Here is a 23,805-nt window from a genome sequence, read left to right as displayed (position 1 = left end):
TGAATACCATTCCAAATTCTTTAGAAGCAGGAAACGACATTGAGATTTCTGCAGAACACTAAAATCACAAAAGTATCCATATAAAGGATAAACCTGGCTTATAGTCAGTGTTCAACTAATTTGGAATAAACCAATTTAAAGAACTCCTTAGCTATTGGGTATCTTCATGAAGTTTATCAAACCATTATATTAGTTTATCAAACCATTATATTAGTTTATCAAACCATTATATTACACTGTATTAGTTTCCTGAAGCTGTTATAAAAAAACACACACACACACACACACACAGAAAATAATTTTATCACAGATCTGGAGGCCAGAAATCTGAAATCTTGCAGATTACTACAGATTATCAGAGGAAATAAGCTAACCAAAATGCTTGATTTTATGTAGAATTCTAAACTGATAGACTTGACCTGAGGACATTGGCTCCTTGCATTTCTTTTCTTTTTTTTTTTTATTGTAAACAAATGGGATACATGTTGTTTCTCTGTTTGTACATGGAGTCAAGGTAAAGTTGTTCTTGATCCCACATTTTCCTTCATACCCCACACTCACACATCCAGCCTGTGAGTCAGTTCAGTGGGTGGTACAGTATGTCCAAATGTGTCCAGCTTCTCTCCACCTCCTTTGCTGCTCACCACATTCCCAGCCACCATGCCATCTCATACCCTCGCCTCCTTTTCATCAGTGTTCCACACAGCAGCCAAAATCATTCAAATACGACTCAGGTTGGTCACTCTGTTTAGAGTCCCCCACATTGCACAGGAAGTCAACGGTGCAAAAAAGTTCCTAACTGATTCTCATCCTCCATGCCTGGCCCCAAGGCCTACTCACTGTCCTCTCTGCCCTGCCAGGTCACAGCCCTCTTCCTTATTCCTGTTCTACCTCAGGGTATTTGCATAAGCATTCACATGGCCAGCCCTTTCTCCTCATTCATATTTTTCCTCAAGTATTTTCTCAGTAAGCCTTTTTTTATTTTTAATCAAATCTCTCCTTCCTTCCCTTCCTCGCTCTCTCCCTGCCCCCTTCCTCTCTCTCTCTTCCTGTCACACACACAAACATCCACACCCACACACACACACACATACACACACAAACTTACACACACATACTTTCTAACTTCCTTCTTTGTTTAAATTTTCTCTAGTTAGAACTGATCACTCTTGAATATATCTTACAGAAGGCTGATTTATTTATTTTTCCCATCCCCAAATTGAATATAAGTTCTATTATGTCAGGAATTTTCCTAGCTCAATTCTAACTCTTAGAATTGAACTATGCCTGATGCATAGTAGGTGCCCAATAATTACTGCAAGTACCTACCATGGCTATGAAAGGTGACTTGCTTCAATTGTAGGGTGATTGTCAGATGATTTTGCTGAGGATCTTACCTCTCTGTTGAACCACCTGGGTTATGACACCTGGATTAAGTCTGATATGTTCTGGTATGTTGATAAGTTTCTAAATCAACAAGTCTAAAATAATTGGAAAAGCCCATTTCTTCACTGGTATTAACTTCAGTGTTCAGACTCCTAATAAATTATTTTAACTCAATTTCTTTCATTTCTTAACTTCACCAAACACATACTATATTCCAGAGTCTTCTGGGAAGTGAGGTTAAAATGAAGAATATATACATTGTTCTTAGAGAATTTATCTAGAAGACAGACATAATTAAATAATATAGTACAATATCAAGTAAAATAAGAACCCTATATGAGAGTGCTATTCCCAAGTAGGCACAATAAAAATTCAGGATCAAATTCAGGATCAAAATGTGAACTCTCATAGAAGGGAGAAAAGGAAGATGAGTATCAACAAAGTATGTTTATTTATCAGTGTTGAAGATACTGTGAGTTTTTCATGTGGGAGAGAGGCAGCAAAAGTAATATATGAACTGTATTAGGAGGAAATAAGGCAGGGGATAATGGAATGAGCAATGGGCTTAGAGTTAGAAGACTTGCATTTAAATCTGCCACTGCAACTTTATCATTTCTAAGTCCTGAAAGCCAATGCTTCACTTCACTGAGTCTCTGTTACCTCCATGGTTAAATAAAAGATGGGAGAATGAGACAGACTCTAGAGACTATTTGTGTACATGCTTTTCCATTATTTTTAAAAGAGGACTTTCCTATCCATCTAGAATAATTAACATGGTGACATGAAGGAATTTTTTTGAGACTGTGCAATATTTTTGCCAGTGTTGTCTTACGTAGTTATGACTTCTGAAAGTCTTTAAAACCTCATCACATGCTATTTTTATATATCTAGCTAAAATGCAGAATTGATACCTGGATATGTTTCATTTGCATTTCTTTTATAGCCACCAACCACCTTATTACTGAGATCAAATTTTTCCATATTTCTTTATTTCATTTGAAATTGCAGTTCTGAATTTAAAAATTCATCATTTAGAGTGGAAAACAAATGAATATTTTTCCACGATTTTAAAGCAACATGTAAGGATACCAAAACTTAAATTATTTTAAGAGTATACATTTTCTTTTTTAATGGAAATATTCTGCTAACCTCTAGCAGAGACTGTAAGATTGGTGTATGTATTTCAGAAATATTTACATATTCATAAATTATGATGTATCTGAAATTTTTGTCTTCCCAAAAGGACTTATTTGACTAGGTGAATTTACCACCTGCTTTCTTTCTCTTTCTGTTTTTCAGCCTTTGCAATTGGACTGTGACCTTTGCGCCATAGTGTCAAACTCAGGTCAGATGGTTGGACAGAAGGTGGGAAGAGAGATAGATCGATCTTCCTGCATTTGGAGAATGAACAATGCTCCCACTAAGGGTTACGAAGAAGACGTTGGCCGTATGACCATGATTCGAGTTGTGTCCCATACCAGTGTTCCTCTTTTGCTAAAAAATCCTGATTATTTTTTTAAGGAAGCAAACACTACTATTTATGTTATTTGGGGCCCTTTCCGCAATATGAGGAAAGATGGCAATGGCATCGTTTACAACATGCTGAAAAAGACTGTTGATGTCTATCCGAATGCCCAAATTTATGTGACCACAGAGAAGCGCATGAGTTATTGTGATGGCATTTTTAAGAAGGAAACTGGGAAAGATAGGTGAGTCGCCTCTGAAGCAACCTTATTTTCTTTTATGTTAAATCTTTTCTGAGTCCTTTTGCCAGCTATCAAATGAACAGAGTTATTTTTTTAAGCTGATCGTTGCGTGTTTTTGACTATTATGATTACTTGATGAGCCAGCAGCCAGGTCCCATTAATTCCACCTACACTACCTTCTGTTCTCTCCATTTTAATTGGCTTGATGCTCCTAGAAATGCTGGATGCTTCTCCAAGATAGCTTTAGATCTTTTTATAATGTGGCTCCATTTGCTATTGATTAAGTTGGATTTCAGCTGAAAGAGGAAGTCGACACATTTCTGTTTCAAAACATAAAAATATCAAGGAACTTCAGGAATATGCATTGACCTAAATGCCTCTAGAAATTGTGGCAAAATTTTTACCTACACCATAAAAAGAACAGGCTATTGATTCTCAATAGATTGCAAAGGGCTGGAGATGTAGCCCCGTGGTGGAGTGTTTGCCCAGCATGTGTGAGGCCCTGGGTTGATCCCCAGCAATGGAAAAAAAAATTGCAAAGCTTCATGCATGCAAATAAATTCTGTGATCTTGAATACCATAACTTGGTATCTAGCACGTTAAGCAAAATACCATATTGAAATTATGCATTACTTAAAATCATTAGCAGTTGGATTCCTGAAGAGAAATGAGGTATAAATATCCTTCACTCAATTATCCTAAAACCAATTTGCATTTTTTTTATTACTTCCATTTTTTCTGCAGCATGCTGTAAACCGTCTTTTCCTTTTTTTCCTTAGGTCCTACTTACCTCATTCTTCTTCCATCCCCGCCTTCTCCTATTTCCTCGTTGCTCCCCTTTCAGCCCCTTCATCATGTGCCTTTTTTTCTTCCTTTTCAGAAAGATAACCAGTAAAAGGGAGAGAAGCAGAATTACAAATTAATATGATCTTGGTTCATATGTTTAGCTTTAATAAAGAACTATAAAGGGAAACTATTGAGTGGCTAAAGTTTTAAAGTATCTGTGAATTTCTCTTATTTGTGACATGGCATCAACTGTAATTCCAATATTAACATTCTGATTTCCTCAAAATGTGTATCTTTCCTTATTCAGTATTGTCAAATTTACAGTTTTAACTATATTAGGGTATGTTCTTGAGGATGGCAAGTTCCAGTATCTCTAGATGTAATTTCAATGCTGTTAAGTATTTTAAAATCTTAGATAGATCAACTCTCCTGTTGATAATGTGGGTTGATTTGAATTTAACATTTTATGCTTCTAAGCACTAAAATGCACAATTTCATGTGGTGCAAGACAGAAAAAAGTATGATACAGGTCCCTTCTACTGGGTAAGTTTGGAAAGAACAATCCTAAAGGTTAGGTGTGAATCAGCATAGCATAAACTGTCCAAAGAGACAGGCAGGAGAGATAAAAAGAGTGAGTCTGGTTGCTTCAAAAAAATGCACTCATGTTAGCACCATCCGGTATAAATATGACCATTCTCAAGAGGTTTTGGAAACCTCTGGTCTCTCACTAGCCTGGAGCAATGCAATTAATTAGATATATTTGGTTTTTCATTAGAGTAAGTCCTCAGGGTATCCTCCAGTCATAGCTCCAAGCTCTAGAATCATTTGTGGGTACCAGAGAAGAGCTTAGTACGGTGCTTGTTTCTATGTGTTTGTGTCATGTTGGTTTTTGCTGTGAGCTTTAAGCAAGGCAACATTGTCACAGATGTGTGGATTGTACAATAAGAACTGGGAGACAACAGAGTGGGAGATTGTTTTTCTACTGACTATGATGAGAAAACTGTTGTTATAGTGAGCAAATTACTTGGCAATATTACTTGCTTGGTAAATTAATTTTCAGGTATTATTCAATTGGTAGAATTACCAAAATAAGTTTTTTAAAAGGCCAAAACAGTTTTATGATACATTCTTGCTGTTGTTTTTCATTGAGTCTGTTGCTGTATGGTTGCTTTGCTGGGTACTGCAACCAGATAGAAGTCAACTATGTGAGTGTTTTAGCAAAAGGTGGAATGGATGATTTGAATTAGAATCTGGTCAGACAATATATGGTTGACCAAAGTAACCTCAAAGTCTACTCTCCCCACTTTTATTTAAATCTACATGCTAACGATATGCTGGAGACATATGTCTAAGGCTTTCCCATGGAATTTTGAAATTGACAAATTTCAACCAACAATATCTACAAAAGTTTTAATGAAGGAAAGCATTGAACTTATAAAGCAGAGAGACTAGGATTACAGTGATCTTCTGTTTAGCAATCACTTAGCTTGATAATTATCAACTCATGCCTGATGATATTCCATCTATTCTGTATATACTTTCTCCCTCTCCAAGCTTTTTGAGGCAAATCTCAGATATATAATTTCATTCATAAATATCTTAGTGTATATCTGTAAATGTTAATAAAAATTTCAATGTGACTGTCCTACTTAAAAATTAACAATATTTTCTTATTATCTGTTTAGTCAGTTTGAAGATTTCTTCACTTGTCTCATTAATAAATTTTTAACTGTTAGTCTGAGTCAAGATTAGAACAAGGTTCACAACTTGTGATTGACTGATATGTTTCCTGCATTTCTCTTAACCTATATGGCTCTTTTCTCCACATTCTTTTTTGGTTATTAGACATCAGCCTTAGGTCTTCCACAATCTAAATTTGCTAATTGTACCTCATGGTATGTCTTCTGCATTAATATTTCTATATTGGGACTTGATTGGATTCAGATTCATGTTTTCTGCCAAGACCATTAGTGGTACTTCTATCAGTAGTAATACTTTCTTACTATGTTAGAAGTCATTAATGATCATTGACTAGACCCAATAATTTATTAGGGTGGCAAAATGGTGACACTTCATCATAACTTTTCACTTATTATATGATATACTTTATAAAGAGAAGGGTGCCCTAATTAGCCATTTGGTTACCATGAGAAGAAGACAGTACCAATCTCTTTATTTACTGGTTTTGATGCACCAGTTTCTTAGCATCTCTCAAACTCCACCTGGGATTTGTTATTGTTAATATTTATGTATTGACTGACAGACTTAAACATATTTGAAGTACAGCATTTCAGTTCATTAAAATTATATCCTTATGCTCAAATTGTCCTACTTTGGCCTATAGCAACCTTTTCAAATTGACTTTGAGTCTTTTCCATGTCCCTAAGTAATTTTGGATCTCTGCTTCCTGGTGTTAGTTTCTGCTGTTCCTGAATATATCCTGAAGCAGACCTGCATTCAGACATTTTTACAAAGGACACCAGTTTCTTTCAGTCATTCAAAAAGTATGATTTTGACACTTTTGGTGTTCATTATTACTGGGTTGGTATTTATTCCATAGTCCTTACAGTAGATGAAGCTATAATATAAACAACATATGCTTTGTATATTGTTTACATGTAAGATAATTATGAGCTCAAATTAAAATTTTCTATTCAAATTCTGGGCCACCAGGTTTTTTATTCATCTGTCTTTTTCATCTTTCCATCATACCAACAATCACAGGTCCAAGAGACCATACTGTAAGTTTTCATCTACTTCATCCTGCAACCCATGCCCTATAATAATCTTAGAAAAGAACAACAGCACAACATGCTATAGGATTATTACAAACACTTCAAGACTATTGTGCATCAAAGAGGATGTTTTAATGTCAGGCATTCAAGTAGGGCTATACTTCCAGGGTATGTGTTGGTTATAACTCAAAAAAAAGTTCCTAATTTTTTTTTCCTAAGTAACTGGGAGCAAATCAAGTGGTCTGTATCATTGCAGGAAGGAGGGGGTCAGGAAAAAGAGGTGTCCATTCGATTTTACTTTTGTTGTAAAGCGTTTTTGCTTGGTTAGCCTGAACTTATTAGAACTTGTCAGCAAGTTCTCATTTTTATCATTGTTTTCTATGGAGAGATCATGTCACCATTATGTATAATTTATACAATTTAAAAAAATTTATGTCACTAGTAAAGTGATTCATGATAGAAAAATTAGTAGATGGAATTTCTCAAAGAAAAATATTCTTCTTAGCGTCTTCAAATTGTCAAAGTCCTTTTAGAAAAAACAACTTTCCCATCTAAGGTGGGCATCTTTTCACTTTTCCAGTGGTTTTATTTTTGTCTTGAGGGATTCCTCACTAAGGAAACACAGAAATACTAGAGGAAATGCATACACTGTTGAATTTCTTAGAATAAATCTAGACCAAGCATGGTGAAATTCTTTTTCAAACCAGATGAATCTTAATTTGTTTTCTTTTTAGTTCTGCCTACAATTATCTGGCTTGTCAATTAGGGAGAGTGGCTTTATAGGGAAGGCTGGCAGAGTAAAAACAGCAGGGCACTTGCCCTTTATATTTTAGGACTCAGTTTTCTTTGGAATTCTAGGTTTTCTGGGCAGTGGTCACCTTTATAATTTCACTTACCAAATGTATTTCTGGAAAACTAGAATTGTAATTTCTATAGAACTTTCATTCCTTCAGAAAGTTTTGGAATTAAAGGTCTTATATTCAAGACAATCTAACCAAAATGGATCTTTCTTTCCCTTTGAATATTTGTATGCATAAATAATATTAGCCTGCTGAAATTTATACATTTGCATTAATACATCTTAAGACAGAAACACCCTAGAGGTGCTGGAAGGGCTGACAGCTGCACATGGTGCCACACTCAACATTGAAGAATGTGATTATGTGCCCAGCATGTGCGGATGCAAAAGGAATGTTAACTTTTCTAGAAAGGCAATAGAGAGCCAACGTGAGGTATTTTGCTTACCTATAGCAGGTGGGCAATTTCAACTCACATTGCACTTTAGGAATTCGTTGGCAAATGTAGGCACATTATTTAATTAGGTAATAATTGAGAAAACTATAGTCCCTATTAAAAGAGGAAAGCTAATTCTAGGCTGATAAAGGACTCTGCACTGCCCTAAATAGGTCTTAATTAGCTGGCACCAATGTGGCTCCGCCTTCAGGGATGGATGAAATTAATGAAAGCTAGCAGCAAATAGATCAAGGTTTCAAGATGTTCCTGCCTTAGGTGAAGTGGGTAAGAAGAGAGGGAATCACTTTTAAGGATTGTTTAGGAAGCAAGATGCACAAGTCACTTTTGGAAAACTCAGACAAAATGGGACGATGATTCAAACATATCAAGCTTTCTACCTGGCTCCTCTTTGCCAGCATGCTCTATCCATTCCCACTCAATCTTGAGGAGAAAAAAAGAAATCAGTGATGTGTCATTCCTCACTGCTGTTTATGGTGACAGTTTTATAATCTAGCAAGGGTTTGAAGTGCAGCCCAGGTTTCGCTATTTCAGCTTGGCCATTTTGAAAGTTTCTTGTGCCATTGCGTTGATTGACTGTGGAATTAAATTGGCTCACATCCCTTAGGTTGGCAAACTCATAGTAGTTTCTAGAGTGGGAAGGGGTTTCAAGTCTTCTCCCCTGAGAACCTGGGAGCCCTTCTGAGTTCCTCTATCAGCACATGAGGCAAGCTGTCTCCACAAGCACAATGGAGCAAGTAGGAAGAATAAAAAACAGACAAACAACAACAACTGTGTCAGCCCTGAGAGTCCACCACAGGCACAGACATGTGCCAAGTTTATGCAAAGGAATATTAATACTGGACCTGGACTCTGAATACAAACATGTAGTTATTCCAACTTCAAATAAATAGCCCCTAACCCTAGGAAAACCTGGACCAAGAGAAAACAAAGTAGGAAAAATCTTGGATTTGAAGACAGGACACAGTGCTAAAAATAGTATCCTTTTTTTCTTCTTTTTTTCATTTTGAAGACTGTCTTTGCAAATATAGCATCTCAGCACTTTTTTAGGAGCATTGTTGACACTCCTCTGTTAAAATGAATTAATGTTCCCACCCCAACGGATATATTTGGCAGGAGCAATAAGTTCACATAGCAGTTGTGGACAGACCCATAAGACTCCTGAGTCAAAAACCATACTAAGGCATCTAGGACTGTGTTCTCATTGCTAACAAACATTGGGGAATAGGGGACTTCCTTTTTCCCATTATTCATGATGATATTCAGTGACCTATATTGAGCCTCCTCTGTAATACACATGTGTTAGAAATTAAAAATTCAATAAATAGCAAAGGTCTGTTTTAACAGTAGGAAGATAGAAGGGATGGTTGTGATTTATCAAGGCATCAGTACCAACCTTTCATGTTTAAAAACATACATATACTTGTGCACATGCACGTGTACATGCACACTGGTTGAAGCTACATTTGACAAGACATTCATTCAAGATTACGACAAATTCAATGAGTATATTTTTAAAAGGAAGACTGGGCAGACCACCAATAGTTGTGGAAATCAAGACTTGCAACCAGTCCACTTAGGGAAATAAGGTTCTTCCAGGCCAGATGATATGCCTTGACAGCCAACTGAACACACAGACAGATAATACTGCATAGAAAGCCTCAACAGACACCCGTGCTAAACAGTCCCCTCCGTATAAAGACTTTTCCCCCCCTTTTCTTCTTTTTATTGGATAGAAAATCAAGTGTAAAATACAAATGAATATATATTTGAACATTGCCAAGAATGTGACGCTCAAAGACAAATATGCCTTAAATTGAAAATCTCATTAAAATATATCCAAACTTTTAAATTTTATACAAACTTCAATCATTAATTTTCTGTCACGAGATATACCTGTTCAGTTGACTTACCTTCCTTTTTCTATAATTTGGATTTCTCCTTTCCTTTATTTAATGATTTTCTTTCCTTGGACCATTTTCTGTCTTCAAGATTAGATCAACATTTAAAAAACTAAAAATGGTATATACTTTTTAAAATAATGCATGAGCCAGAAACAATCTATTTCTTTCCCTTTCTAATCTTGTAAATCTTGACTTTTTTAAAGAAAGAGATGTTTTGAGTACTTTCATTTTATATTATATATTATGTCCATCTATACTACAATATTTTTAATTGCTTAGACAAACATTCAAAATATTCCAAAATAGACTTCCCTACTTAACTTTTTTTTAATGAAGAATATGTCCTTTTAGATCATAATAGTATTTTTCAAGCCTTAATGTACATCACATTACCTGTTGATTCAGGTGATCTGGGACAGGGCCTGGGAGTTGGCAATTTTAACAAGATCCATGACCAGTCCAGTGCTGCTAATTAGCAGTTACTGTGTTAATTCTGCTATTTTAGATTGCTTTGAACAAAGAGACAAGACAGTATTTTATTGTTTCTTAGAGAAATACATAAATCAAGCATAGCTGTTTTGCAAATAGGCTTGGTAATCTGAAATTGAATTCCAATTTGTGACCCTGTCCTATTCCTAAGTCACTTAATGATGAGGCTCAGAAATTCTTAAACATTCAACCAGGGACTTACTTATCAGACTTCTTATGTTACTTTTCCATTTCTTTCATGGGACTATACACTTCTTAAGGTTGGTGACTGTGCCTACCTCCATCTTATTCTTAGACCTAGCATAGGACCTATGCCTCCAATATGCAAAAAAAAAAAAAAAAAGGGGGGGGGAGGGGGCGGTTTTCCTCTGCTTTGTTTACCTAAGTGACCCACAGTTTTTTCAAAGTTACTTCACTCTGCCTAAATTGTACTTCCTCTATCATGATAATGCAAATATAGCCCAGACTTTGTGAACAAGATCTGAGGCCACATCAAATGTTAGTTCTTTCATGAAATCTTTTGTAATATCCCTAAATAGAACTCATATCCTTTGAAAACCTCTAGCACTATCAACCTGTATTTTTATAGGAAAATTACTTTTTACCATGCATTATTTCTATCTATGTCTAATCTCTTCAGGTGATCTATAAACTTCTTAAGAGAATGCTAACTTTTATATCTTTGTTACCCCAAGTTCTATGACATGATGCTTGACTGTAACAGGCTTTCAGGAAACATTTGATGGATGAATGAGGAAAAGAAATACCACCTGATAGTTTTTCAAGTTTAAGAATCTCTTTGTCATTTGGTGAAATACTTGTGAATTTCAAAACACTTTAATTCAGTAAAGAAGAGTCACGCAATGCAACAAATTCTAAGATTTGACTTTGGTAGAAAAGTTTCCACTGTTTTTATCAGAGAGATCACCCTTGCCCTATCTTGCCCAAAGGTTGTCAAATCCATTACCTTCTCCAGGATTTTTGTGACTGGGCACTGGGTTTTTAATAAGTCACTGACAGAGCCATTCCTCAAATACAGGTTTCCATTTTAGTTTCACTTCAATACTGAAGCAGTTCCCAAAACTTCGTTCATAATTCTGTTAGCTATCAGTTGCCTACTAAAAACACAAGTCATAGAGCCAAACTCAAAGTTACACTCTTGGGTCTTGAGAGGTAAATAAAACTACCACTTCAGAAGGCAAAATCAGAAGGCCCATATGGAAAAGAACTGAGAACTACAGTAAAAACAATCTGAACTTCACTTCCCAATTTTATCTTTTAATTGTCCCCAAAAAAAAAAAAACCAATGAAATATTCTTTGATAACAAAGAATGTGAATTGCCCTAGTGAGAACCCTTTTAAAAAACTTCATGATGAATGTAAAGAAAGGAGAAAAATGGAAATGGAGTTTTCCAACCCCTGTAATAAATGGCTAATGAATTTGTACATAGACTTAGAGAAAAATTAGTGAAAGCATTTTTCACATAATTCAGATTATGTCATGTTTCCTCAAAACCCTTCAGTAGTCCCCTTTTTTCTTAAAATAAAAGCACAAGGTTTTTAAGGCTTACAATGACTACCCTGGTGATCAAGCCCTCTGTTTCCTCTGACCTGTGTTTGTGCACATGTACTAATGTCCTCCAGCCGCTGGAGGACATTGGGCAAGCTCTTTTGGGGACCTTTAACCTGCTCACTGTCATACACTGTTCCTCCCATGTGCTGCATGACCAACTTCTCTAGCCTTTGGTATTTTCACCTGCTCAATAAGTCTACCACCATACTACTTAAAATTGAAATCTTGCCTCACATATCCAGCATTCCCAATTCTCCCTTACCTTATTCTGCATTTCCTTTTGTTCTTCATGGCATTGTTTACTTTGTAATACTTCATATAATATACTTACTTATTTTATTGTTTATTGCTTTTTATGTGTCTCTTCCACTAAGTAGAAGTTCCTTAAGAGAAGAGATCATCACCTGTTTTGTTCAGCAACATAGCATAAGCATCTAGAATGGTATACAGTAGGTACTCAGTATTTGCAAATGGAATGACCTGGATATGGAAAACAATTAAGAACTAAGGAATGCAGGCAAACTTGCAAAACTTGTCATGCAGGCTCTAACAAAGCAACTTAAAGAAAGAAAGAAATTGTATATTTTCATGAATAGTGCCATTAAGTTACAGGTTTAAAGCAATTTGTTCTGTTCTTGTTCTACAAAGGAGTACTAGAAAGGGAGCTCTTCTATTCAAAGATAACATCATCTCACTCAAGGAACTGGACTCACTGATTTTTATTCTTTGGTGTTTGAACCAGTTTAAAGAATTGACCAAATTAATTTATTTGTTATCCAATAGAAACAGAAAAACTCTCTCATTTTTATTTGGATTGGTACAGCAATGGTTTTACATGAGCCTGCACCAGAATCAGCAGAAAAGCTGATTAAACACAGATCACTGGGCTTACCCCTAATTTCTGAGTTGGCGTCTCTTTGCTAAGGCCCAATAATTATGCATTTGTAACAAATTTCCAGGTAATGCTGTTTCTGCTAGTCCTGGGGCCACACTTTGTGGACCAATGTGATAGAGGCAGACTTTAAGATATCAGGAATCACATTCACTTATTTTGAAAGCATTTGGTCCTATAATATTTTTTACTATTGGTATATTGTGTAAACATCTACAGTTGTTTTTTGCTATAATTTTAATGACAAGACATTTTTAACCTCCAGTGAATATCCTCTGGTAGCTTTGTCATTGTATCCCTCACTTTCTTAAGATCTTGCTCCTCTGTAATCATGCCAGATGGTGCTGTTCATTAGCTTATAAGGAAGTGATGCTTTATCATTCTGGATAGAGATACAAATCATTCTGTTCTCTGACTTTTGAGTAAAGAACCAACATTTGGGTGTATGTTCAGCCTACTATTTGCTTTCCAATTTTGCTCATTAGGTATTTATTACCCTGACAATGTATGAGCTTGTCATTTTCCCTCTGTCATGTACTTCCTTTAAATTATATTCATTTAAAGTTCAGATTGACAACTGCCATCATCACAGCATTACCTCCACTAATATGTAATTTCTATTTTGCCTGAATGATCTGGGTGAGGTGGTTATCTAGAAAGTATATCCACAAATTTAAGACATTCTCTGACTCATTTGTTACAAGTGGATCTTGGGGGCCATTCCCCTGGAGCTTTCCCCTCTGGGGTTGCATTCCTGACTTATGAGAAATAGTGAAAACCAAGGACAAAAAGCCTTATGAAAAGTCAAGCATTCTTTGACATTTGTTATATGTTTTCCTTATGGGGAAGATGGAATGAGGGAAGTATATGATTTAATGAAAAGCATTTGAGAAAAACTGAAACCCTTAGACACTGGCAAAGTGGATGTGAATGGGAAGCATTTTCCAGAGGCATGGAAACCATGTGAAGTAGAGAATTGATTAGAATTCAGGACATGGTGAAACAATCCTGTATGAGATATTCCATCATTGGAGCAAAACACATTTTCTTTTTTTTTATAATGTGCACTAAAAGGAAAATTAAAATTATTACTAGATAATTCATGCAGAGACACTATCATAGTCATAGATGTACAAAGTTTTAAAATTGAACTTGTGAAATTTTCTTGGTAGAAATGTGAAGAGAATTGAATTGGGGGCTTCCAGGAAGGGTTACCAATCTGGCTTAATTTTTCTAGTTGAGAGTAGATCTTCGACCATGAGACCTTTCTTAACAATATGTTATCATTATAATGAAATGAGTGTCCCAAGGAATTGTGGAGACACCTAAGTTCTGAGGGTAAATTCAAAACAAAGAATAGTTGTTATTTCAAGGTGACTTTTCTGCTCCATGTTTGTCATTTCTGATATGATTCCATAGTCCCAATCTGTCTGCATGTAACAAATATAGTTAGTTTTTATTTAGGAGTGCATTAATTTTTCTTCCATCAATGGAGTGTATTTCGCTTATGCTCCATGGTGACTGTAATTGATTTGCCCTTTATCGTCTCTTTGTCTTCATCATAACTCATCTGCTAGCTCACCATCCTGCCTTAATTAGGAAAGAAGACCCTTCCAAAAGTGAACCATTTGCAACTCTGTCACCTGGAAAGAAATACCTGAAATATGTTAAAAACAGAAATGACTATAAAAGTGGCTCATCACATTTCCTTAGCAGGTGGATTCTTGGTGGGTAGAGTGTTTTTCTGGTGTTTTTGATGCCAAACACATTGTGGGTGTTCAATAAATATTAAATAATAAGAAGAATTTCCTAATTAAGATGAACATTTCTCTCTATTAAGCAGATGGTACTCAATAGGAGTTGCCCATTATTTACAAGTATGACACAAGGTGCTGGTGATCATCTGTGAAATGTGGCTCTCACTTCAGATGCTGATTATCTGTTAAAGCAAACTTTTGTGTCAAACAGCTTGATCAATATTAGTTAGTGTTTGTGATAAAAACTGTGAAGAGAGATGGACTTTGTGTGTATATGTCTGTAATCCTGCTGTTTTTGATTATTAATATTGGCTTCAACTATAAAGTCTTTCTTGCTATTTGAAGCAAAACGAGTTTTGGCAGAGCAGTGTATACCTGGTTTTATACCATAGGCTCTCCATTTGATTTGAATTCTCATCATTGCCTGATTTATAGCGACATTTTCCGTTCAAGTCTTTTGAGCATCTCTGCGGTTACCAAAGCTACATGGGAACACCTCTATGATATTTGCAATGCTTATAGCCATAGCTGAAACCTCGGTGGAACTAAGGAAAGTTAATTAGGTGTTCCCAAAATACACATCATTTTATGATTTTGCAGATCACCCCGATGAAAATAACGGTCTAATTTCGTCAAGTCATGTAAATTACAGTGAGAGGGATGATGAGAGTAGGCAATTCTCAGTTCTTTGGAGGAGTTAATTTTGTTGTCAGCACATCCACATTTCCAAAAATCACAAACCATAGGCAGAACTTTCTAGCACAAGTGAGATTTGGTGATCAGATACTATTTCCATTTCTAACGTCTGTCTTCTATAAAGGGTCTATGCAAATAGGGGCTTTCAAGAATGTAAAACTAACAGCTTCCCCTATTAGGAGCTTAGCAAGCAGCTGCCATGCTTTCTCATAAAAGATAGAAAACATCCTGTTTACTAACATAACGCCCATATGCCCTCTCCCACACACACTCACACCAAGCTCTTCTATTTAGGGGGAGTTTTTATTTTGGCTTGAGACAGGCAGCACAGAAATGTAGCTTCATTCAAGTCTTTTGCAAACATTCTTTGAGCATATACTCCCTGGGTGCTAAGTAGGTGTCAGACATTGTCCTAGATGGGAAGAATCCACTGATATTTGAGGCATATTCTCTGGCTTTACTGGGAATCTCTTGGAGGTTCTGGAAGTGTTGGCAGGTTCTTTGCAGCCAGTCTCACCTCCTTATTTTTAATATTTATAAACTATGCTCATCAGGATGTCAGTAGGTAGGAAATGAAAGTAGCTGAGAAGCCCTGCCAAGGCAGAACAAATCCCAGAGTGAGCTAAAAATATGCAGCCCACAAGGACATGCAGCAAACCACGATATGCTCTTGAAGCCAAAAACTAAGTATTGTGCCAAATTCCAGGTTCTGACCTCATTGTCAGACAATCAGTGGGCTACAGATTTCACCTGCGTTCCCCACAGACCTGTTAAGAAATCAAGACCATGTTCTTTTTCTATAAGCCTGGAATCTGCCCAGAATATGAGCTCATTCATATGTTAGCTTAAGTAAAGCTCATGATAATGCAGAAGATGAATCATCTTCCTATTTTGAAATGCATATATTCTATAACTCATATATTTCTGGAGTCCCTCCAGATATCTACATGAGTTTTCTCCTTTGTTTCCTTTAGGTCTTGACTCAAATGTCACTGTATTGGAGAGTCCTCTCTTGACAACAACTTCCACTAATCCACCCACAACCTGTTTACCAAACTGCACATTTTTTCACATCACTTATCATGGTCAGATATGTTCTGGTGTGCTCTTGTCAGTCTTCCCTCTAAGACTGTAAGAGTCCTGTGAGCCAGACTTTGTCACCTAGTACTGTATCCCTGTACCCTCAAAGAGCACCTGCCACATAGGTGTCACCCATTACCCAGTTTTTGAGGGGATAACTGGGGTGGCTGTTTGGATTGTTAGTTCACTAATTTAAGAAGCAACACTAGTCAAGAACTCGTAGGGTTAGATCAGAATTTAGGAATCTCTACATCCCTGTGTTCCAATATCTTTGCCTCCAGTATTCCTTTATATGATTTTACCACTGTGATCTTTATACTTTGAAAGGTGTAACCTGGACACTACATTTGTTAAGTAGCATTTAATTCTTTCTCCATTTTTATAAATTTGACACAAATTTGACTGCTGTTAGAGTTCTGATACCGAGGGACCACATGGAAGTGATGTGGTTCTAGCCCCAAATGAAAGTGCACATATTTCAGTAAGTTTTTCTTTTTTTTTCCTTAAGTTTTGTTAGATCTCTATGGTCATACTTAGTAGTTGAGCTCATCCTGACAAACTCAGACATGGATGGAAATGGATTTCAGTTCATGATTGTGCCTTTTTCTCTTCCCCTTTTCCCTTCCAGCCTCCCCATCGCCTTCTCTTTACTCTACTATTAGACTTATTTTTGCTTTTCTATTAATTTGTGATTTGATTGATTCTTTATGTAATCTTATCCTTCCCTCCCCTTTCTTTTATTTTACTCTAGCTTCCACATGTGAGAGAAAACATTCAACCTTTGAGTTTCTGAGTTTGGCTAATTTCACTTAGCATGATCAACCCAGATGCCCATCAAAGATGAACAGATTAAGAAATTGTGGTATCTATATACAATGGAGTTCTACTCAGTCATTAAAAGAATGAAATGATGGCATTTGCCAGTAAATGGGTGAAAATGGAAACTGTCAAGAAGTTTTTTTATTGGGTAAATAAATGACAACATTTATCTTGCTTGATTGTGTGAGATTTCAGATATAGCTTAAGAATCTCTATTGCCAGCTTCTTGGGCCCTTGGTCATAGAGACATCTTGGTAAAGAAACTGGAAATTGAGCCCAACACACTCATTTGATGGGATAGAAAACCTAAGACCAGGCAAATTTAGTGACTTGCTCAAAGTCCCTCGTTGTGAGGCTTCACTGACAGGGTCTTCTGAATCCTAGGCAGGAGCTGTGTTTATGGGTCCGCGTGTCTCTCAGCTATCCAACTAAGCACCAGCTTCAGTGTTTCTCAAGGTGCTCTGTGGACCACCTATTTCAGAATCTTCTGGAAGGTCTTGCATAGCCTTTTGGCCCTGCAGATTCAGAATTTCTGGGAAGAGGACCTGAAACTGTCTTTTATCAGTTTTGTAGGTATGTCTTACGCATACCAGAGTTTGAAAAAAAAAATCACTTATTTATTGTGTGCAAGGATTCTTGATTTTTCTCCACTGGGATGAAAATTTAAAAATTTTTAATCATATCACCAAATAATATTAATGCATATTTGTTGAGCACTTTGAGCCACAACTTTTCTCAGGAAGGGAAAATAGCATGTCAAAATCTGGTTATCATCAAATTAGGTGATATGACTAGTTCATTAATCTTGGTAGCTCATTAATTTCTTCTTCAGAACTTGTAGGGTGCAGAGTGCCAGGGATTCACAGATATTTTTCCCCTAGCATAGTTGGTGGAGAGAGGCCTGAGTTCCCAGGGCTACAGGATAAAGTAGTACAACTAGCAAAGGCTGGGTGTTTCTTCACATACTCTAACATCTCCTCAGATCCACCAAATAGTCTGTCTTTACCCAAAGAATAGGGATGAAGTCTTCTATTTAAAAACAAAACTATTCATTGTGTTTTTGTTACTACTATTACTTTGCAGAAGCCATTTCCAGTCCCTTGGTGCCATAATCACTGTCTGGTTGTATCACCCCCTGCCTTTGTCCTAATAAATTTCCCCCACTCTTCATTGTCTTGGGGGTGAATCATACAGTTCGTCAGCATTTCACTTCTTGACATACAAGCCTGAAATTGAACAATTCAAAAAATTTTCCAAAAATGGCCTTTGTAGGATTTTAATTTAATTCTCTGCATGGTGAAAACCGCTGAAGACATTTTTCAAAGCCTAGGCTTTTGAATATTTTATACCGTGGAAACTGTCTTAGGAAAGAGTTGGGGACTTAAGGCCACAAAAAATGAGGGAAAATATACTTGAGGGAACCTTGTAAACTAGAACTTCTCATAAGAATATTAATATCTCATTTTCCCCATCTTGAAATTTCCTCAGGCAGGTGCTGAATGAGCTGCTTCATGGTTGTAGTTTTGTTGTTCTTTCCATGTTACTTTGAAATTCTCCCTGTGGCCATCATATTGATTTCAACACTGTGGTCATCATTATAGGAAAATGGAGGCATTAATAACTTGGTCTCTATGGACAGATTGTAATAGAAAACCTTATAAATAATTGCCCACTAATGGGAAAATTGAAAATATGCACTGTATTATATTGGTCATAATGTAATCATTAAAATTACAATTATGTGACAATGAAAGAACTCATTATGCATTAGTTTATCTTTACATAATGTTAATAGCTAATGAAAGTGTGACAATTACATCTAATTAAGCTTAACAACATTTCTGTACTTCTTATAAACTGGCTATATTTTTCTCGAAATAGTTTATGTGGAGACATTAGTGAAGCTGAGGTCTATCTCCAATATGAGTTTTGTAACGTAACCATAGGTCCCAGGAAACACTGTAACTTGGTGCTTTTTTATCAAATGAACTGAAAATGTGAGTTCTTACCATTGATAACTTATACAAAGATTTCTCCAATTGTGTCATTATAGTTTAAATATCCATTAGCCTTTTCCCTTCCACTAATCTGTCTGTGTACTTGAATCATCTTGCTTCTGTTTTTAGCAATAGATTTGTTAAACCAAATTCTGAGATTAGAGGAGGTTTACCTAAATTAAGGTTAGTGTTACAAGGGGCAGTGTTGGTTCTTGCTGTAGATTCTGGGGGACCACTTTTCACCACATCCTGTACGATCCAGACCAAGGGTAAACTTAGCGTTTGTGTGCTTAAAGTGAGGATGGCAGTAATGCTATCTGGTGTTAGCATGTTTTTAATCATACTAAATATTTGTAAATTTCATAGCCACTTCCTGGTATGTGATAAGCATTAGTAAACAGTATTATTACGAATTAGTATGTCCATATTATAATATTGCATCCATATTATAGTATCAAAAGTACAATTCCTAACTACTGTCACATTTTACTGTAATATTTCATAGCATATTAATCACTATGATTTTTATTTTTCTCTCCTTTAAAAATTCATCAGATATGTAATAATGGAAACAGCACAGAGTCCCTCAATCTACAACTGGCATTTGTGTTCTTCAGAATGGGTTTTGAAGATTTGAACTCTGAAAGGCATTGGCCAAGTCACCAAGTTTTCCAACAGCTCAAGTCTCACTTTGAAGATGGGTAGACTATGGGGCTCCTTCGGGACAGAGGGATAACCTGTGGCCACTAGCATTAGTCTTGTATCATCAGATCGTTCAGAAAATCCAAATAGAAGTTTGCAAACTTAATTGGTTTCCTCTATCCTTCCAAGAAGCCCTGATACTGGTCTTTATTTTTCTTTTGTTCCCTTTAAATGTTCATCCCAAATAAAACATTCGCTGCTCAGGAGGACTCATTCACTCCCATGGTGTCAAGGGCTAATATTATCTCCCTCTCTGATATGCTCCTAAACATTGGTGTCTTCTACTAGGTTGGCTGTTGGGCATTTTCTATGTGGAACATAATCTTTCTAAGCTTGGATCATCTTTCCAAGTCTACTCCAATTGAGTTACCAGGTCCACAACCACTTGCTTCATAATTTCCTATGATTATAGGCTTTATTTGTATTTCAAGGGTCTTATCTCACACCTAACTTGTCATACTATTCTCAACCTTTACTCATTTCTCATCTTTTGACTTTCAATCCACATTTTATACACCTACCAGAATAATCTTCCTAAATCTCTTTTCAATCCACATTTTATACACCTACCAGAATAATCTTCCTAATCTCATTCACCTACCCACAACACTTTGATGGCTTCTCATTGCCTATAATCTTTCAACTGGCATTCTTGTCCTTATGCAAATTTTACTCAACCATCTCTCTAAGTTTATGACCATCCAGTCCCTACAATAGTCTGTAGCCTGAAAAATTGTGCCTGCTCATGATTCCCCAGGACACAGTCTGAGCCTGGATCATGGCTGGTTGCATTTCCCCAACTGAAATGCCCTGCCTTCTGTATTCTTGTCATATAAATCTTTTAGGGCACAGCTCAAGAATCAACCCTTCCATGCAGCTATCTCTAACAGCCCCATTCATCTCTCCTTCCTATGAATGCTTCAACACTTCTTTTTCCTGCCCTGTATCTTGTACCTTGTACAGACTTGTTTTGCTGTCCATCTTTTATAATTCTGACTGGCCAAAAATTTTGACAAAATTGAAAGTCCCCAAGGCCGTCTTTCAGAATACCTGGTGTATATTAGTTCCTCAACAAATATTTGTTGATGAGAATGTCAATTTTTCAAGCACTTGGAAGCAATACTCAAAAGCCTTTTTGCAACTAGTAGAATCTGCCTGAAGCTGATTTTATACTGAGAAGTAATGTTTTCTGAGCCTTGTTCTTACAGAAGTCTTGTAAAACCTCTTGGTAGAATCAAGCACAATCCCCTTTGCCCTGAACTCAAAGACCTTCTCCTTGGGGAAGTATCATTTTAGCTGAGACTTTATGGGTAAGGACAGACAAGAAGGGATCAGCATCACAGCCTGACAATCTCTCTCCTTCTGAGGATAGCTATCTCAATCACCCATGCTAGGAAGGTCCTTAGCTTCCCTGGTTTCTGCTAGAAGCAGGTGGTTTGTAGGTCATTTGTTGCTGATGCTACTTAGTGAATCCCAGAAATAAATACAAGGGAACACTAAGAATGCTTGCCTCTATGAGCTAAGATTGGACAGGTCACATCACACAGCTTCAAGGTTTCATTTCTACTACTTCAAAATGGGCAAAGAGTTCCAGAATTAAAACTCAATGATTAAGAAAAAAAAAAATCACAGCCTGGATAGATTCAACTAAAATGAAAATGGCATTTTGTTAAAAATATAAAATTCAAGGCAAATCCACTTGATTTTTTTATTATTTTTACAGACTGCATTCTGATTCGTTGTACACAAATGGGGTACAACTTCATTTCTATGGTTGTACACAATGTAGATTCACACCATTCATGTAATCATACATATACACATGGTAATACTGTCTGTTTCATTCTACTATTTTTCTGTCCCCCACCCGCTCCCACCCCATTTTCCTCTACACCATCCAAAGTTCCTTCATTCTTCTTTCCCCCCGCAACCCCCACCTGCCACCTCCCCTCATTATATATCGTCATCCACTTATCAGAGAAATCATTCGGCCTTTGGTTTTTTTGGGCTTGGCATATTTCACTTAGCATAATATTTTCCAACTTCATCCATTTACCAGAAAATGCCATAATTTTATTCTTCTTTTTCACTGAGTAATATTCCATTGTATATACATACCACAGTTTCTTTACCCATTCATTAATTAAAGGGCATCTCGGTTGGCTCCACAATCTAGCTATTGTGAATTGAACTGCTATGAACATTGATGTGGCTGCATCTCTGTAGTATGCTGATTTTAAGTCCTTTGGGTATAAACCAAGGAGTGGGATAGCTGGGTCAAATGGTGGGTTCCAAGTTTTCTGAGGAATCTCCATACTGCTTTCCAGAGTTGCTGCACCAATTTGCAACTCCACCAACAATGTGTGAATGTGCCTTTTTCCCCACATCCACGTCAACACTTATTATTGCTTGTGTTCTTCATAATACCCATTCTAATTGGAGTTAGATAAATCTGAGGGTGGTTTTAATTTGCATTTCTTTAATTACTAGGGATGATGAGCACTTTTTCATATATTTGTTGATCACCTGTTTATTTTCTTCTGTTTCTTATGGGCAGACACCTGATTTTTTGGGGGGTGTGCTTGTTATTTCATAGAGGTAAACCATTACAAATTCGCCCTCTTACTCCCCTCCCCCACAAATACAACATACAAAATTTTCTACCAAATCAGTTTTTCCCAGCAATTTCTTCCATTCTGTGCTTTCATCTGTGAGGAAAGAGTTACAAATGAAATAGAACATAGAGATAGGAAAAGAGGCTGACCTCCTTTTAAAATGTGTTATGTATTTATTGGAGGGTCTGCTTTTTCTAAGACTTTATTTTCTAGAGCAGCTCATGCAAAATTAAGTGGAAGGTACCGAGATGCCGCATATGCCCCCTGTCCCTACACATGCTCACCCTCCCTCATTGTCTACAACCTCACCACAATGGTACATTTATCACATCAGCCTGCGTTGACACACCATGATCTCCCAAAGTCAACAGTTTATATTAAGATTCACTCCTGGTGTTGTATATTCTGGGTTTGGACAAATGCATAAAAAGGTATCCACCCCTCCAGGACCCAAAGAGTATTTTCCCTACCCTAAAACTACTCTGTGCTTTTATCTGTTCATCCTTTGCTCTCTTCCAATCCTGAGCAACTTCTGATCTTTTTATGTTCTATAGTTTTGCCTTTTTTAGGTTGTCACATAGTTGGTATCATTTAGTGTACATACTTTTCAGATTGCCATCTTTCACATAGCAATATGTGTTTAACATTCCTCCATGTTTTTTCATGACTGGAAATCTCATTTAGTTGAAGTATTGAATAATATTCCACGGTCAATACCACAGTTTATCTACTCATCACTGAAGGGCATCGTGGTTGCTTCCAAATGTTGTCAACTGTGAATAAACATTCCTCTGCAGATTTTTGTGAGGACACCACTGTTCAACTCCTTTAGGTAAAAATATTTTATACACTGAAAAATTTCAGCTGACCTATGTGGCTAAATGGCCTTCTTTGATTTTTTTTCTTTTAGAATGCTGAAAAATCATTCAGCATTTACCTTTATATACCTTTATTTGACTGGAGGATAACAAATATAACCATCTTTTCCTTCATTCGTACCATCAAATATGTTTTTTTTTGTTTAATGAAAATTTTTTAAAACAGGAATCTAGCATTCCCCAAGCTTCCGTAGCTCATCCTAGAAGCTATGGGGTATCTTTCTTCTCCTGCTGCTTTCCTTCTTATGGCAAAGATCTTTTGCCATCTCTCCTGCTTCTACCTCTCATGCTTTGTCTTTTCTCTCCTCTTTCTTTCCAGTACCTGCTCACTCTGCCCCTCTGTATCTCTGTTCCTCCTCCGAGTTCTTGCCTCTGCCACTTAGGCTGCTTCGTGCCATCATTTTTGGAGATGGGCAGAGTTGATTCGTTTTTTTCTAACTCCCTTTGAAATCTTTCTCTGTCATGAGTATCTTTTAGATTCCTGGTGATACTTGTCTTTCTTACTAGATTTTGTTCATGTGTTTATTTCATTTTTCTTT

At 36.6% G+C, this 23,805-nt stretch overlaps 1 protein-coding gene across 3 annotated transcripts in view; it reads left to right on the top strand.

Annotated features, from left to right (window-relative positions):
- St6galnac3 (ST6 N-acetylgalactosaminide alpha-2,6-sialyltransferase 3) overlaps positions 1–23,805 on the top strand; it is a 526,703-nt gene that overhangs the window by 330,631 nt on the left and 172,267 nt on the right. For 2 of the 3 annotated variants that reach the window (XM_047534319.1, XM_047534454.1), the window contains one exon: positions 2,686–3,095. In XM_047534319.1, the coding sequence (XP_047390275.1) occupies positions 2,686–3,095 (410 nt within the window). Of the gene's footprint in view, positions 1–2,685; positions 3,096–19,626; positions 19,754–23,805 lie in introns of those variants that run through there. The other variant, XM_047534401.1, reaches the window with a different exon arrangement.

The sequence above is a fragment of the Sciurus carolinensis genome, chromosome 1 (genome assembly GCF_902686445.1).
Source record: "Sciurus carolinensis chromosome 1, mSciCar1.2, whole genome shotgun sequence".
Lineage (NCBI taxonomy): Eukaryota > Metazoa > Chordata > Mammalia > Rodentia > Sciuridae > Sciurus > Sciurus carolinensis.
The sequence above is the reverse complement of the archived record's forward strand: the minus strand, read 5'-3'. Positions and strand labels throughout refer to the sequence as shown.